The sequence below is a fragment of the Amia ocellicauda genome, chromosome 11 (assembly GCF_036373705.1).
Source record: "Amia ocellicauda isolate fAmiCal2 chromosome 11, fAmiCal2.hap1, whole genome shotgun sequence".
Taxonomy (NCBI): Eukaryota; Metazoa; Chordata; class Actinopteri; order Amiiformes; family Amiidae; genus Amia; species Amia ocellicauda.
In genome coordinates, this window is record NC_089860.1 from 35,094,709 (window position 1) to 35,111,665 (window position 16,957).

Here is a 16,957-nt window from a genome sequence, read left to right on the forward strand (position 1 = left end):
GCGCTAACGTCTAAGTGATGACGATGATAACTATTATTATGCATCTTATCACTTAAATTATTAATTCAATACGTATTATGTATTACGTGTTCAGTCTATCTTATATGGAAAACATCTTACAGTTTACAATTTGCCAGATTTGTATTTTTTTAGTTTTTCCACTATTATTTGTTAAAACTGGGTGCAACTAAGCAGCCATTTATTTCCAAACAACGTCAAATGAACAACACTGACACATTTAGAGATGTGTAGAGATATCAGTATGAAAACAACACAATATCCCAGTTTATTGTATTACAAATGCCTGCGTAATACCATTGAGGGTATTTTATTATTTACAATAGGAAATGTAGCACAAAAACACTTTGTGTATTAAACACAAATTAAGTAATACAGCTATACATATTGGACTATATCAATAACCACACAATACAAACACATGCAAACCTACATTGCTCTAGCATCATCCTGCTATCAAGATTATATTATTTACAGTGACAGGAAGTTTCTTATTTGAATGCTTTAAGCAGAGCTGCCAACATAGTGCTTCAGTCTCAGAGCAGAGCGTTGACACATTTCTCCTCTTCATTGCCTGAGTGACACTGAGACATTCTTCAGTACGTTCACAAATAAAAATAATATAAAATGAGAAGAACAGATCAAAGATGGACAAAGGAAGCCATTGAATGGATCCCAAGAGAAGAGAAAAGCCCTGGAAGATGAAATCATACACTTTGCAGGCGAGACGTGGAAAAGAGAAGCTGTAGATCGAAGTATGTGAAACATCTTGGGGAGCCTCATCCAGCAGGGGATCAATATGAGCTGATGGTGATGATGTATATATATATATATATATATATATATATACACTCACCTAAAGGATTATTAGGAACACCATACTAATACAGTGTTTGACCCCCTTTCGCCTTCAGAACTGCCTTAATTCTACGTGGCATTGATTCAACAAGGTGCTGAAAGCATTCTTTAGAAATGTTGGCCCATATTGATAGGATAGCATCTTGCAGTTGATGGAGATTTGTGGGATGCATATCCAGGGCACGAAGCTCCCGTTCCACCACATCCCAAAGATGCTCTATTGGGTTGAGATCTGGTGACTGTGGGGGCCAGTTTAGTACAGTGAACTCATTGTGTTCAAGAAACCAATTTGAAATGATTCGACCTTTGTGACATGGTGCATTATCCTGCTGGAAGTAGCCATCAGAGGATGGGTACATGGTGGTCATAAAGGGATGGACATGGTCAGAAACAATGCTCAGGTAGGCTGTGGCATTTAAACGATGCCCAATTGGCACTAAGGGGCCTAAAATGTGCCAAGAAAACATCCCCCACACCATTACACCACCACCAGCCTGCACAGTGGTAACAAGGCATGATGGATCCATGTTCTCATTCTGTTTACGCCAAATTCTGACTCTACCATCTGAATGTCTCAACAGAAATCGAGACTCATCAGACCAGGCAACATTTTTCCAGTCTTCAACTGTCCAATTTTGGTGAGCTTGTGCAAATTGTAGCCTCTTTTTCCTATTTGTAGTGGAGAGGAGTGGTACCCGGTGGGGTCTTCTGCTGTTGTAGCCCATCCGCCTCAAGGTTGTACGTGTTGTGGCTTCACAAATGCTTTGCTGCATACCTCGGTTGTAACGAGTGGTTATTTCAGTCAAAGTTGCTCTTCTATCAGCTTGAATCAGTCGGCCCATTCTCCTCTGACCTCTAGCATCAACAAGGCATTTTCGCCCACAGGACTGCCGCATACTGGATGTTTTTCCCTTTTCACACCATTCTTTGTAAACCCTAGAAATGGTTGTGCGTGAAAATCCCAGTAACTGAGCAGATTGTGAAATACTCAGACCGGCCCGTCTGGCACCAAGAACCATGCCACGCTCAAAATTGCTTAAATCACCTTTCTTTCCCATTCAGACATTCAGTTTGGAGTTCAGGAGATTGTCTTGACCAGGACCACACCCCTAAATGCATTGAAGCAACTGCCATGTGATTAGTTGGTTAGATAATTGCATTAATGAGAAATTGAACAGGTGTTCCTAATAATCCTTTAGGTGAGTGTATATATATATATATATATATATATATATATATATATATATTCTATTAATTATAGACATATTTATTTATTATCACTATTGAATGAATGTGGATTGCACGGCTCTCCCCCGTATCTTGAAGACGTTGGAGTACAGGGCGTAGTCCACGTTGTTGTCCATGGTGTCCACCTCTCCCTGGGAGGAGCTGAGCGCCAACGTGGTGGACTTGTTGACCTTGGCGTACACCGCGCCAATGTCCTCGGCCTCCCTGGCTTTGAGCGCGCTCACACGCACGTTATCGTAGAGGTGACTGCAGTCGGGACTTTGCCTCTTGGCCAGCCAGGACTCTCTGCCCGAGTCACTCTTCACCTCAGACACAACGTCGTACACACTGGAGGTGGTGTAGCTGCTGTGCCTCCTCAGGGGCTTCTTCACGGACATGGACATGGGCAGGTCGGGCAGCCGCCTCTTGGCTTTGGCCTCAGATTGTTGGCGCTCAACTCCTGCAATGGACACACATTTGTGAGGTTCTCACTTACCACAGAAACCTGTTGCACGTGGGGACACACACACACACACACACACACACACACATGCACACACATACACACACACACACACACACACACGCACACACACTGTCCAAACCGTCCCCATACAGAGTTCCTTATGCTCCCTGATTCCCTGATTCTCGTGGACAAAGGAGGCTCAATCTCCTGAACTTTAATATGCAGTACATTAAATTACTTATACAAGCTTTAGGCTGTAAATGTATTGTTGATATTGAACCTACATGACTTAACTGCTGCCCCCCACACCTTGTCTCCATCTCCGTCCCACCCAATGGCGTGAGTCATTGAGAAAAGTGCGCCAAAGCTGCCCCTCCCCTGGAAACATCTGTCACTAGCAACTTCAGCAGCAATGTGATGCATGAAGACCCATCTACTAATACAGTCAGCTGTGTGCTACAGGTCTGCTCTTTCTGCCCCTTTCGCTCGCAGACGTGCCGTGGCACCCCCGGTGATCCCTCCTGCTCTGCTGGTGTCCAGGGCCCTGTTCTTCATTGCATGGTAACTGCAAGGCACAGTGACACGGTTCATGGGGACTGCAGGGCTGGGAAGCAGCCATTTCAGCAGCACTCACCTTTCTCACTCTCTTGTGTTGCCTCTTGTTGTGGTTCAGATGCTGATACGCTGGTGTCCTCCTTCAACGTGATATCCTCTGTTGCGTCTGGTGGCTGGCATAGGAGAGACACAGAGAGAGTGTGGAGGGGATTGGTTCTGACCTTCTAATATTGATCAGCAACTATATTGAATTTATCCAGATTAATTCAGTTTGGCTCATACAGGGCCTGTGTGTCTCTGCTCTTCTGTCTGTGTCTTGACATCTGTAGCAGACAGAGACACTCAGTTCTCAAAACATCTGATTTCTCTTGCCTTGACACTTTCAAATAATGAGGTAAACATGGCTGTATTGATAACGAACCTTCCTGTTGTTTCTGAGAGTCAGAGAAGGGCTAAGGTGAAAATGTACAAGAGGGTTTGACTCATTAGAACATAAGAACATAGGACAGTGTCCAACCGAGAGGAGGCCATTCGCCCCATCGTGCTCGTTTGGTGTCCATTAATAACTAAGTGATCAAGGATCCTATCCAGTCTGTTTTTGAATGTTCCCAAATTGTCTCTTCAGCCACATCGCTGGGGAGTTTGTTCAGATTGTGACGCCTCTCTGTGTGAAGAAGTGTCTCCTGTTTTTTGTCTTGAATGCCATGAAGCCCAATTTCCATTTGTGTCCCCGGGTGCGTGTGTCCCTGCTGATCTGGAAAAGCTCCTCTGGTTTGATGTGGTCGATGCCTTTCATGATTTTGAAGACTTGGATCAAGTCCCCACGTAGACTCCTCTGTTCCAGGGTGAAAAGGTTCAGGTCCTCAGTCTCTCAGTAGGACATTCCCTTCAGACCTGGAATGACCTGGAGCAGCGATATCTTTCTTGTGGAGCCCAGAACTGAACACAGTATCCAGATGAGCTCTAACTAGTGCATTGTACAGTCTGAACATCACTGCCCTTGTGCTCAATTCTACACTTTTGACAATATACCCTAACATTGTGTTTGTCTTTTTTATTGCTTCCCCACATTGTTTGGATGGAGAAAGTGAGGAGTCCACATAGACTCCTAGGTCTTTCTCATGTGTTACTTCATCTAGTTCTATTCCTCCCATAGTGTAATTATAGTGGACATTTTTATTACCTGCATGTATTATCTTGCACTTGTCCACATTGAATTTCATCTGCCAGGTGTCGGCCCACAACTGAATATTATCTGAGTCCCTCTGAATAGCCTGTGCTGCTGAGATTGTATCTGCTGAGCCACCAATTTTAGTATCTCTGCAAATTTGACAAGTTTGCTAACTATCCCAGAGTCCAGATCATTAATATAGATTAGAAAAAGCACAGTTTAGCTATAGTGTTGGTTATTCAGTAGCTAATATAATCTGTCCGACTTGCTTATTAATCAGCATTTAATTGATTTTCATTGCTTCTTCCAATTATTTGCATATATGGACTTTTTCTTTGTTTGGTTCGAGGTCTTGACCTATAAACTACTATTTCTCAGAACCTTTACTGAGTCCAGGATCCTCTGTATCTCTGTCACCTGTTTCTCATTATTTTATTACCATTATCTAATTAACGTCTTATTGACTCACTGTGGTCCTATGGATTCCTTACAAATTTATTTTACAAATAAAGCAATGGCAATAAAGGTGCAGAATGTAATGCATGTATTATATAGGTAAAGCTTTTTAATCATCTTTTTATTCACAGGTGTGGCTCAATGAGGCGTGTGGATTGTTGTGTGGATTTTCTCATCATTGTTTTTTAAGCTGTCAGTGTAAATAACTGCTGTCCACCAGGAGAGGGCAGTGTTGACCTTCACTGTGGCGTCAAGGAGTGGCTCAGGCAAACTTTTAAAATCAAGGCTGATTATGACAGTATGTTGAAGGGAACAGCCCTTTCCGACCTTTAAACTGGCCCTGACCCGTACCTGACAATGACCTGACACAGTCCCAGCTTTCCTGCAGGACACTGGGTACAGCTTGGTGTAACGAACGCTTCAGACTGGGCTGTCAATGAAAACCAAGGCTGACAGATGCAGGCTTATAGTCTGATCATCAGGGGCATTAAACAAGCAGGCCTGCTATGTTATTGTTATACACAGGTGCGCTGGACTGCGGGTGTCTGATCTAGGAGGAACTGAATGAAGTTGGGGGGTAGAAGGAGCCGAGTGATCCAGTCTGGAGGAGAGACAAGGCTCTGGACTGGATCACTGAAGAACACCCAGGATCTGTTACAGGAATTCTGCCTCACTTGAGGTCTGAAATAAGTGATTAAATAATGTGAAGCCCGTTTGAAAGAGCGAGGCATCTGTCTTACCACGGAGGCGAGCTCCATCCCAGCGTCCTGCTGCTCCTCCGCAGACGGCGGGTCGGACTTCCTAAAAGATGGAAACGGTTTCTGGAACGTCTTTCTTTTCTGTTTTTTTACAGAAGTACAACAGAGACGGGGCCCTTGTTCAAGCATGTCTGGACATTGCCATACCTTCATTGTGATTTTCCTTCAATTATGTAAACAAAAGCTGATTGTTCTGTCCAGGTCAGAGAAGACAAGCAGCGAGGCAGGGACACACGCACGGGGCCCCAGCGAGGGACAGGCAGGGCTCTTACCTCCTCCTGCAGCGGCCGCACAGCAGGAGCAGCGCGATGAGGAGGACGCAGGCCGCCGCGCTCACCAGGGCACTCGCCGGCAGGGCTGAGGACCGGCACAGCGTCAGGGACTTGGGGACGCTCTGTGGGCTCATGGCTTCATGTGCCACCCCAGCCTGGCGAGTGTTAAACAGATTTCATTGAGCAGTAAAAGCAGCAGACACACTGTAGTAGTAGTAGTATTTGATGTGCTTAATCAAGGGATAGTACAGACTGACTTTCCGATTTATTATGCAATATCGCTTTGACGAGTCATTCAGTTATATGATTATATAATTATTGTCCTGCTGCATTATCATGTGGGAAATATAGTGTACTGAGTCCAGCACTTTGTGTTTTGATGCTGTAGGGAAGTTCCAGATTGTTTTTGGAGAAGAAGTCTAAGCGACAGAGACAATGTCAACATCAACTGTAGTTCTGCATTTCGTTTTCCTGCCTGATTGAACATGAAGCCTGATTGAAGAGTTGCAACAGAGCACTTGTCTAAATAGAGGACAAGTAGCTGTAATGGGTGATTCAGAGGAAATCTATATCTACTCTGAATGACACAGGGCAGATCTATCACTTCTATAAATGGTTTGTTAAAACAGACTCTCCTGTCAAAGGCTCTTCTGCTGCAGAGCTGAGTGGCCAATGGAAACCCAGAGCCCGGCAGCAGCAGCAGCACATCTTATTAAACCACAACTACACGACTTATAACTGTATAGATACCAGAAGAATCAGATACTAATGTACTGAGTTTTTAGTCTGGGGAATAAAAAGCATCAATGTCTTCATGATTGACAGAAGTAACAAAGAAGGAGAAAGGGCCACAAAGCTGAAGCTGAAGAAGAAGCTGGAGAAGTTGAAGAAGGTCAACTTACTCAGTTTCTGGATCTCTGCGAGGTTCTCCCGGACCGCCGGAAAAGACAGTCCTGACAGAATCCACGGTGTCTGTCAGAGAGACTGCGGCGGGAGAGAAGAGAAGTGCTTTTGAGGAAATTGGACACTACCTGTCCGACCTTTCGGCTGTTTTTGTCTGATATGATTGTGCCAGGGCTGGGGGTGGGGGTTGATAGTCATCGATTTCCTTTTTTCTCTGGGTCCTGCAATCCATCAGCAGTACCTCATAGTGCAAAGTGCCCTGTCTCTGCAGGAATGCAAGTGTACGTAAAGCTTCATAAACCTGGATGCAGTCTTTCCCAAGTCTCGCCACAAGATAATAATAAGACAACAAAGGCTTAGAAAGGCCATTCAGCTCATCTTGTTCGATTAGTGATCATTTATTGATGACATTTTTACGAATAAAAGGCCCACTATTCAAAGAGTATTTCCTTGTGTTTATTTATCACAGACAATGCGTGTCAATGTGGCTGAGAGCTTTCCGTCAGCTCCTGTTATGACACTCTTCGAAGCTTCACGGCTGACAGCAGGGGTGTTGGACATCGTCAGGGTTAGTGTAAGGAAGAGAAGCGTGGTTTTATTTTATTGACATACAGGGTGTGTGGTAACTCCTCTTGTGAAAGACAGGATTGGAGTCATTTTGTTTTTTGACAGATTTTGAACTTCAGCTCCGAAAGGGAACTGCAGGTGAAAGTTCCCACTCCGCATTAATGCTGAACTAGAGTCCTTCCGCAATAGCGTTCTGCATTTAGACAGTGGTCTTTAAAAGTGTTCCCCGTGTGGGGGGCCGTGTGGCTCATGTGGGGGGCCGTGTGAATGTTTGTGCTGGTGATCAGCCAGTCCCTCCAATATCGACATCACCTCCCTGACCGATCCCACCTGGCTGCTGTGTGACGGAGAGATACAGGACAAAAACAGGGCTAGCATGAGCATATGATCTGCTGTGCTGCAGATCACTGGAGGAACGTCATGATTTGAATCTGATTAACACGCCCCCAGCTTCCTTGTCTGATTTAAGCAACAGTGCCCAGGTCTCTGGCAATGGTGTGATGTTATATTTTGGTATGGGTGAATTGGGACAGTCCTAGTCAGTCCTGGTTCAGACTGTACCTGAGATACTCCTTATTCTCCAGAGCTGTTCAGCACTCTTGTCATTTTGCACTTTCTATAACTGCATCCTTATGATCCTGCTAACTTAATCATTGTGAGATCTCCAGTTGTTTACTGAGATTTATCCTACGCCCCCCGACCTTTAGCTCACACCTAGGACTTCAGGCATCATTGAACTCATCCACAATACTTTATTGTGGCTCGTGCAGGGCCTGTGTGTCTCTGCCCCTCTGTCTGTGTCCGAGACGTGTGTAGCCGACAGAGACACTCTGTTCCCAAAACATCTGATGTCCCTGCCTGGACACTGTCAGGGGACGAGGTCAACATGGCTGCATTGATAACGAACCGTCCTGCTGTTTCTGAGAGTCGTCCACAAGGTCACAGCAGTGTGGAGGTGGAAATGTACCAGAGGGTTTGACATATTGACTCATTAGCTAGAGTGTAGATTATTCAGTATCCAATATAATATGTTAGCCTTGCATATTAATAAGTATTTAATGCATATTCTTTGATTCTTACTAATTATCCCCATGTCTAGACTTTTCTTTGTGTGCTTTCGAGGTCTCGACCTATAAATAACCGCACACATTTCTGCTCAGGGCTCCGTATGTCTGTCACCTGTTTCTCTACATTATTTTATTACAATTTTACAATAAACACTTCTTACTGATCCCCTGTGGTCTTGTGGATGCATATACATCAGATTTCTTACAACATGAACAATGCAATCTATACTCGGCCTCAAGTGGCAGGACTGGGGTTTGTGGTGTTTAAGGAACACAATTACAGCACCATTATAAATCATAGTCATTTCCCTAGAACTGCTTCAGTTCAACAATGTTTCTACGCCCCCCCCCCACACACTCACAAGTTATGATATTAATAATACCAATGAATCTATATACTATAAGACTGTTTGGGGCTTTCTGTTTTTGGACATACAGGATACATATTAATGTGGTGCACAATGTACAGAATTAGTTTTAGTGGTAATTTGGGATTTCCTGACTGAACCACTGCCTCCACTGCACCGATAACCGACCCGCTCAAACGAGGGAAGTCCCCGGCGGCACCTCGACAGCTCGTATGTCTCTCGTTCACACATGAGGAAGCACAACATTTTTTAATTGGACTCGTTTTATTGCACACAAATACCTTTGAGAAAAGATTAAGACTTTCACAATTGACAGTAGTTTACGAGCACCAGCCGACACGCTCTGGTGCGTTAAGACTGGACACACACACACTCACACCAAGAGAGCTTGTATTGCCATTTCTGATTCAGTCGTGAGTCTGTTGCACAAGACCGTGTGAGAACTTCATGGTGTGACAATCTTATTGCTGTGCAGTAGAGCTCAGATTTAAGATAATGCTGACATGGTAATTGTGTTGTACAGCACAGCATATTCCCCCCTCAGATCAGATTCATTTTCTTTCAGAAGGGGGACAACAGTATAGAATATCTTCACTTAATTTATTATAATTAATACTCCTTATCTGAAGGTGACTTACAAAAATATAAAATCTCGCAAAATCTGTAGTTGTTTATTTACACACTAGACCACACCAACCCACTTGGCTCTTCGAAGGGGGTTCCTTGGTTTGTATAGAACGGATCGGCCACGCTCAGACGATCTGTGGTTTAAGCACGGGAGCTTCAGGTACAGTCCACTGCACTAAAACCCATTCTGTCAAAGGTCTGCTCTGTTATTGAAAGCTGAGTTTTCACTGCCGGGTGCTTCAGGGAGTGTGGGAGTAAGAACACACACACACACACGCAGACATACAGGCAGACACACACACACACACACCATTGCAAGTTTTAAAAACGTCAATGCATAAGATTCGTCTTTAAAAACACACACACACACAGACACTCTCTCTCTCACACTCACTCACACACACACTTCTTGATCCCACTTAGGGGGATTAGCTACAGATGACAGCTCAGCAGTGCCGGACACGACCTGAACCCTTTAACTCTTACTGAAATCAGCAGGCGTGTTACAATCACCGACTAGTTTCCCTCCTTTTGAGTTTTATCTGGAGGTACATTTTTTAAAGGAATGCGGGGCAACGCAGGTGTTATCTATCATAGCAACGCCACCGAACGCCAAACATCTGAACGAGCTCATGTCATTTAGTTTCTCTCAGAATGGATGGCAACTACACTACACTGGCATCAGCAAAAAAAGGCATTTCTGAGTCGGGGCCCCGCGCTTTCACACCGTGTTGGGCAGGAATGCAGCACAGCTACACGTCACATAGAAACACATACGACTAAAGCCAAGGAAGAAAGGAAATTACATTCGCATAAATAAGCCCTGGACAATACATTCTGTGATTGCTAGAGAAGGAAAATGTCCGTTAAATGTGCAGTTCAGATACATTCTAGGTAGATGTGCCAATCATAACTGAAATATCACCGTGTGTATTTAGAAGAACACTGTATAACAACACTGGTCTTGGGTCGAAACACTGTGAGGCAAGCCTGGTCTTCACTTGGACTTGTCCCTGCGACCGAGGAGCCGGCGCACCTTGGAGGTAATGAGGACCGCGGTCAGAGCGCTGGCCACTCCGGTCAGGACGAACAGAGCGCAGAAGAACGGGGCCGCCGAGTCGCCGTGGAGGTGTCGGTACACCGCCCGCCTGCCCAGGTAGTCCAGGTGGGAGGCCTCGATCTGGCTGAGGGTGCACAGTGCCAGCAGCACGTGGAAGATCTGGTGGCCCTGGCCCAGGAAGTCGCACCTGCCCGGGAACCATTTCTGTGGCAGCTGGTGGGTGAAGAAGAAGGCACAGGACAGGAAGAAGGCCACCTGGCCGCAGTGGAAGGGCAGGGCCGGGTCCCGGGAGCAGGAGAAGCAGGTGATCACACGGTGGACGACGGGGCTGATGTCCCAGGTGTAGGCCAGGGCAGAGGGCACCACCTGACACGCCTTGCGGACCCAGTAGGTTGAGCTGTGGCTCTGGTACTTTCCGTAGCAGCAGCCCAGGCAAGAGAGCCAGGACAGGAAGGCGGCGAGGGGCATGAAGAGGCCATGGAAACAGGAGTGCCAACTCTCCTCGATGGCATAGTAGAAGTGGACCAGGGCGCTGCCATACTGGTAGAGCGCCACCCCGACGTAGTCCAGGAAGAAGAAGGCATAGTGGGACAGCTCGGACTTGGCGCTCAGGAGGTGGGCGAGGGTGCTGCAGGCCATGTAGGCGAAGGCGGACAGGAGGAGGACCAACAGCGGCCAGGCGTGGACGTCCCGCACGAAGTCCACCGTCTCTGCCAGCTGGGCGGACTTCATCAGCACGACCAGGGCAGACAGGAGGTGGGTCCACACGTTGATCGTCTCGTTGTGCCGCTGGAAGAGGGACAGGAAGTAGTAGCGCCAGCCGTGGTGGAGTGGCCGGTAGCCCCCGTGGATGTAGTGTTCACGGAAGAAGTGGGGCATGTCGCTGTCCTTCAGGGTGCCGGGTAGGGAGGGGGCTGCCTCCTTCAGCATCCGCGGGACCCCCTGCACCTGCTGGAGGTTGATGAAGAGACGCCCGATTTGCTCCATGACAATGGTGGCCATGCCCCCGCTCACTGTTGCTACGATTCCAGTTTACGCCAAGAACCTGTTGGAGGCAGAAGATGTATTTTTATATAGCCATCATAAAGACAACTAGTTTCCAAAACATCTTGGAAGAGATTCTAAAGATTCCCAGGGTTTGATGTCATGGGGTTTCCAGTATACCTTACTAATGGAAGCTGCTAATCCCCATCAAACACACTGCACATCGACTGAACATATAGAAGGTACGACCCAGGTATAGAGAGAAAACAGCATCGGTCTTCAAAATCCACAAAATGATCTTTCCAGGAGATGACAAAGGACAGCAGTCACTACCTTTCAAAGGACAACAAACCAGATCACATATCAGTGCGGGAGACACGCAGGTGGCTTATGTGATTAAACCTCCTGGAGTAATACGAGATGCCTCCTACCCACACGTAGACAGGGCCGTGAGGAACGGAGGCCACTGACGCTGCCAGGAGCCAGGAGGAACCGCCTGTCTGATGCGTCTGTTTTCTGAAAATCAGACACAGCCGGTTCGCCCTGAAGAACGAGTTCTCAAATAGGAACCGAAAATCAACCAGGGGAGATGATCGATTGAGAGCACCACCGGATTTGTGAATTGATACGAGATCTGTTGATCGTTTATTAGAGATTTTGAATTTGAGAAATGGAGGGCATTTACCAGACCCAGCGTTTGCGTTTTGTTCAGCCTGCCCTCATATCTGTGCTGGATTCATACTGTATTATTCATTCATTCCCCACAGTAGTTAACAACAGCCCTGCACAGAAAGGAATCTGCCCGAGACTCTTCGACAATCTCACACGCCTGCTACACAAACCCGTGCACAAAAGCTTACACGCCCTCCGCAAAAATGTGTGACTTCATCGGGTTAAACGCACAACACCCTGCTGAACGCGGTTCTGCAGTGCATCTCTTTGTGTGCAGTTTAAATGTTTCCCCGTCATGATATCTCCGTATTGATTTTATTTGCAGATCAGATTTGCATGTCAGTAGATATGTTGTGTGGATATTCTCTAACACAAACATTGTCTAGTATTTTGTAAATGTTTGAACTGTAAATAATTTTAAAAAACACGAAGGTGACAATGATGTTTTTTCTTACAGTAAGTAAAGGCAGTGCAGCCTACTTAGGTGATGCAGGATCAAGGCCAGTAATTATGCTGTCAAGCTACTCTATAAACATCATTCCTCAGTTCAGGGGGTGTCTCTGCTGGTACTCTCCTATAACACGCCAGCAGTGCGTTTACAGTCCTCGGCACTTTGATTCAGTGTGTGTGTGTGTGGGGGGGGGGGGCTGTACAAAGGATGCTGCTCCCTTAGAGTCAATTGTCAAACAGACAGTGCAAAGAAAGGGACTGGTTACACTCCTGTATCAAAGGCAACATTATCACACATTTCAATTTGCTTACCTGTGGTTTCATTCCTTTCCTACTATTATTATTATATTTCTTAGCAGACACCCTTATCCAGGGCGACTTAAAATTGTTACATCACATCACACTTGTATATACATTTATACAGCTGGGTTTAATTGGAGCATTCTGGCTACAGTGCCTTGCTCAAGGGTACAACAGCAGTGTCCCCCACCTGGGAGTGAACCCACAATGCTCCCTTCCAGAGTCCAGACTCCTAAACGTTACTCCACACTGCTGCCCAAGCTTGAAGATTACATGTGACACAAATAAATACATGTAACTGCAGTACAGTTGTCCTAAAGTCCCCACCTCTCAAGCCAGTCATTCTAGAAAAAGCAACATTATCTGGTGTGACCTTTCGCACAAAGTCACAGATTATTTGCGCTGGTAACAATCAGTAGTTAGATTTGCTATCTCTGAGTAATCTGGAACAAGTGTAACCATTTCCTGAGATGTAAAGATCAGTACATCAGAAATGTGTCTCCGAGAGTGACAAAACGACTGTGAAACACTCAGAGATCGAACAGTCAGTGGGGCAGTGCCATGTCCTGTTGCTGACTGCTCCTCCTCAGAGAGACTTGCTAAAGGCGCTGCATCAACAAGCCTCTGACCACAAAACCCAATAACTGCACCAGCTGACACTTACCACGCTTCACGAACATCTCTTCTATGCAGGCAAGGTATTTGGTTACTGATTACAGGGAAAATGTAGCAGAAGCATCATACATTTACAACATTTCCATGTGAAATATGTAATTAGATATTTGAGGAGACGTTTATCTTCTTTAAAGCTCAATCGACTTCAGGGGAAATACAGTGGGAGTGTACGAGCCGTTCAGATGGCGGGTCCCAGCTTTTATACAGCGTAATGTTTACACCAAAAACTTATCAGAGGGCTCTGTGAGGGTGGAAAATGGCAACACGCCCCTCCTGTTTCGTACACAGTGTTTTTCCCTGCCAGTCTGGAGACATGAGATAAGAAGACAGCCACTCTTTTCTGCTTGTTTGTGTGAGTGAAACTTTTGGCTTACTGTTCACTCTCTAGGACAGAATTCCTCAACAAATAATCATCATCTGGAGGAAACGTGCAACAGAATATATTTCAAGGCAGCCTGGGTGACCTGCCTGTGGTGCACAGCCAACATCTATAACTGCTCATCACTGGCAGCGGATCAAGCCGGCAGTCCAGGGTACGGCATCACGGCATCATCACGCACTTACCGAGGAACCTTCTGGGCCCCGGAGAATGTAAACACAGATTCCAGCTGCATTTACAGGGAAGATGGACTTTCAAAAGTGTACAAAAACTAAACGTGAATTTGTTTTTGATTAGAAGGATTTAAGAGCTCACTGGGTGTGCCGTGATGACGTAGATACTGTCTTACTGCGCTACTTTACTGTGCTATAGTTCAACCCTGAGACACAAAAGAACAGTCTGATAAGAACTAGTTTTCACAGTAAAAGCCCCCATTAAATTAAACATTGTGTATGCCCTCACTTTACCTCCACTGTGCACAATGCTATTGTCATTTGTTTCTGATTTGCCCCTCGCTGGGTATCTAGGTGCAAGGCCACAGGAACACTGTGTTGCTGGGAGACAAATCCAACATAATCAACAATGCTGCACTGTTAAAACAATTAGGAAAGAAAGACAGTGCATCTGCACAAACGGGCTTTGTGAGCCATTGGCAGGTTGGATCTCCACACCATGTTGTTGTGATTGGAGACAAACAGGCCCCTTTACTGTGGTTCCCTGAACAAACTGTGCGCCCAAGAGCGTCTGCACAAACAAATGTCGCAAACCAATCTGGTCTGCTGCTGAGCATCGTGAGCTGCAGCCGCTGGTTTGTTGCACAGGTAGCTGTGCTTTTTGGCTTCAGATGACTAAGATATCCCACCACAAAGGGGGGGAAAACTAAAACACTGAGCAATCTACCGGTGAGAAGAGGAAGACGTCACAACCGGCCTCGATGGATTTTAGAGATTGGAAAGCCAGAGCTGCAGATGAAAGTGTGCATTGAAGAGCATTTTCTAGCAAACAGTGTGGCCTTCAATGTGCAGGAGATCCGCCAGGGTCCCCTCAGCTGCCCGGACGACATTATTGAATAGATTGAACCTGCAAAGCACGCAGCCGCACCTACTGACACATATTTAACTTGACATATACATGTATGCAGTTATGTTTTTCACCACACGTTATTTACAAGCTCCTGTATAAATCAGGATCTCTCATCATAAATTGGCGCAGCCTTACTATATAGAAATTATCGTAACACTATCGCACAGCTGGAAAAAGGGAAATTGCATTTTCAGGGTAAAGTGGTAACAGGCACCGCACCGCACCGCACCGCAGGACAGCGCTCACGCAATGTGCCACTTGGGTTACGCCACGGATTGTGCTTCTAATTATTACTCTTACATGTTTCTTCATTTCGCTTTTAAAGCATGCCATGTTAAACAGGCGCATACCATACCTTCTATGCACTGCAGTGCCAAGGTCCTGCGGGAGGCGCTGTTTGAGGGTCCAGGTGTCCTGCGCCAGGCGGCTCCTCTGCGCCGGGTCCCGTCTGGACTGACAGCCTCCCGGATCACCGAACTGACTCTGGCCCGGGGGCAGGGTTAACAGACGTGCGTTATACCAGGGCAGCCAATAACCGGCCATGTGTGGGCGGGCATGTCAAATAATAGACATGCAATGTGTTTCTTCTAAAAAACCGATGTGTCACTTGGTTATGAATGTGGCGATGTTGTCGCACCTGCGCTGGCGACAGGCGGCTCTTAATAACGTGTGACAACTACAGGACGCAGAAAGACCAGCCTGGCGCAGACGATAGCGCTGAAACCCGCCGCACGCCCGTCTCTTCTGTACTCGCCATTACAGCTGCAACCCGGAGAACAGACGCAGAATGGAGCAAAGATTCGGTGGTGGCCGCACCCAGATTATAGGGGGAGAAAACAAAAATGAAATAAATACAAAATTGTGTTGCGAACACGTCATGCTGCGGCTGCGTGCAAACAGCGCACAGACCCGAGCAATGCGGGCCGCTAGTGGACAGTTAGTGGACTCTCGGGCTGCGCGCTGCAGCTGCGGGATCACAGGGCGGACAAACACAAAATGCCAGAAAGCGACATGACTAACTGCGGGTAATTGCGGGACATTACTGAGGCAGCATTGCGCCGTATGAATCCAGCACAGCACAGCATTTACCGCACATTTGACAGGGACAGTAAAGCACACCGAGGCCAAGCAGCACTTTTCCACGACTGGACACCACACTTGGCAAGGTATCGCATATTTCCGCAGTCCTGCGCAGATCTGCACCTATTGAACCAACGGCATTACAGTAAAAGTGCAGATCTGCGCAGAATTGCGGAAATCTGCGCTACTGCCGGGAGGGGGGGGGGGGGCACGGCTGGTTTAGTGGAAATGACCGGAAACAGCCTCGTCTGTCTGTGCCCCCCCCCGGTGCGATGAAGTGCGTCTGCGCACGGAGGACTGGACTGCGCAGGCACTGCAGGAGTGTGAGGTTGATCATCACGACTGGCACTCAGTACGCAGTTACACAGAAGTGGAAACAGTACATGCGCTATTGTTGGTGTGTTTTTCAAGAACAGCTTGTCCACCAAACTTCTTATGACCTGCCATGACTTGACATGACATTTCACATGGATGTGTAATTGATATGCTGCTGCATGAAAATCGCCTCTTCCTTCTTCTTCCCCCGCTATTATTATCATCATAATAACATGAACACACAAATATCATATCGCATGATTCATGGTTTTCCATATTTGCTTCCACTGTTTAACTTACACAGTTGCATTTGCATTTTCTGTCACGGATATCGCAGACCCCCCCGCCTTGCTTTCCTTTGCGTTTACATTCCTGCTCCATTGAGTAAACGGAGGCATTACTGTGTTGATCCTTGTGTAGGGGGGCAAGTCCGGCCATGTTTATGCATTTCTTTTGTGCAAATTAATTCACCCTATACCAAATAGTTTCAAATAAGGGACTGGCATAAAATGCACACACATTGTAACCACGTTTCCTGTTTCTTTTAAAACATTGCAGAATAAGGAAATCAGCAAGCGGAGCAATAAACCCCGTCTGTTTTAATATATGGACTTAGATGTATATGTTATTAAAATGCAAAGCTAAT

General features: G+C 46.3%; 2 protein-coding genes across 3 annotated transcripts; both read right to left on the bottom strand.

The window, feature by feature from the left end:
- Positions 1 to 2,109: 2,109 nt before the first annotated feature.
- LOC136763569 (uncharacterized) lies at positions 2,110 to 6,951 on the bottom strand. Its single transcript, XM_066717662.1, has 5 exons — positions 6,684 to 6,951; positions 5,782 to 5,936; positions 5,492 to 5,552; positions 3,204 to 3,297; positions 2,110 to 2,563 (listed from the first exon to the last, which is right to left on the bottom strand). Exons 2-5 carry the CDS (start codon positions 5,913 to 5,915, stop codon positions 2,157 to 2,159), a joined length of 696 nt encoding a protein of 231 aa, XP_066573759.1. The 5' UTR covers positions 5,916 to 5,936; positions 6,684 to 6,951; the 3' UTR covers positions 2,110 to 2,156.
- A 1,980-nt stretch (positions 6,952 to 8,931) lies between these two features.
- Positions 8,932 to 16,112, bottom strand: paqr7a (progestin and adipoQ receptor family member VII, a). Of its 2 annotated transcripts, none has more exons than XM_066717666.1 (2): positions 15,272 to 16,112; positions 8,932 to 11,418 (listed from the first exon to the last, which is right to left on the bottom strand). In XM_066717666.1, exon 2 carries the CDS (start codon positions 11,373 to 11,375, stop codon positions 10,311 to 10,313), a length of 1,065 nt encoding a protein of 354 aa, XP_066573763.1. In that variant the 5' UTR covers positions 11,376 to 11,418; positions 15,272 to 16,112; the 3' UTR covers positions 8,932 to 10,310. The 2 variants fall into 2 exon arrangements, with proteins under 2 accessions (XP_066573763.1, XP_066573764.1); XM_066717667.1 differs by lacking the exon at positions 15,272 to 16,112 and adding an exon at positions 13,444 to 13,846.
- Positions 16,113 to 16,957: the final 845 nt, after the last annotated feature.

Excerpts from the sequence above, each read along its gene's own strand:
- LOC136763569 (XM_066717662.1), bottom strand. The coding sequence starts at position 5,915 with ATGAGCCCACAGAGCGTCCCCAAGTCCCTGACGCTGTGCCGGTCCTCA. Across the intron at positions 5,553-5,781 it reads TGCGGCCGCTGCAGGAGGAG|GAAGTCCGACCCGCCGTCTG; the intron begins GTAAGAGCCCTG and ends TCCATCTTTTAG. Across the intron at positions 2,564-3,203 it reads AACACAAGAGAGTGAGAAAG|GAGTTGAGCGCCAACAATCT; the intron begins GTGAGTGCTGCT and ends TGTCCATTGCAG.
- paqr7a (XM_066717666.1), bottom strand. The coding sequence starts at position 11,375 with ATGGCCACCATTGTCATGGAGCAAATCGGGCGTCTCTTCATCAACCTC.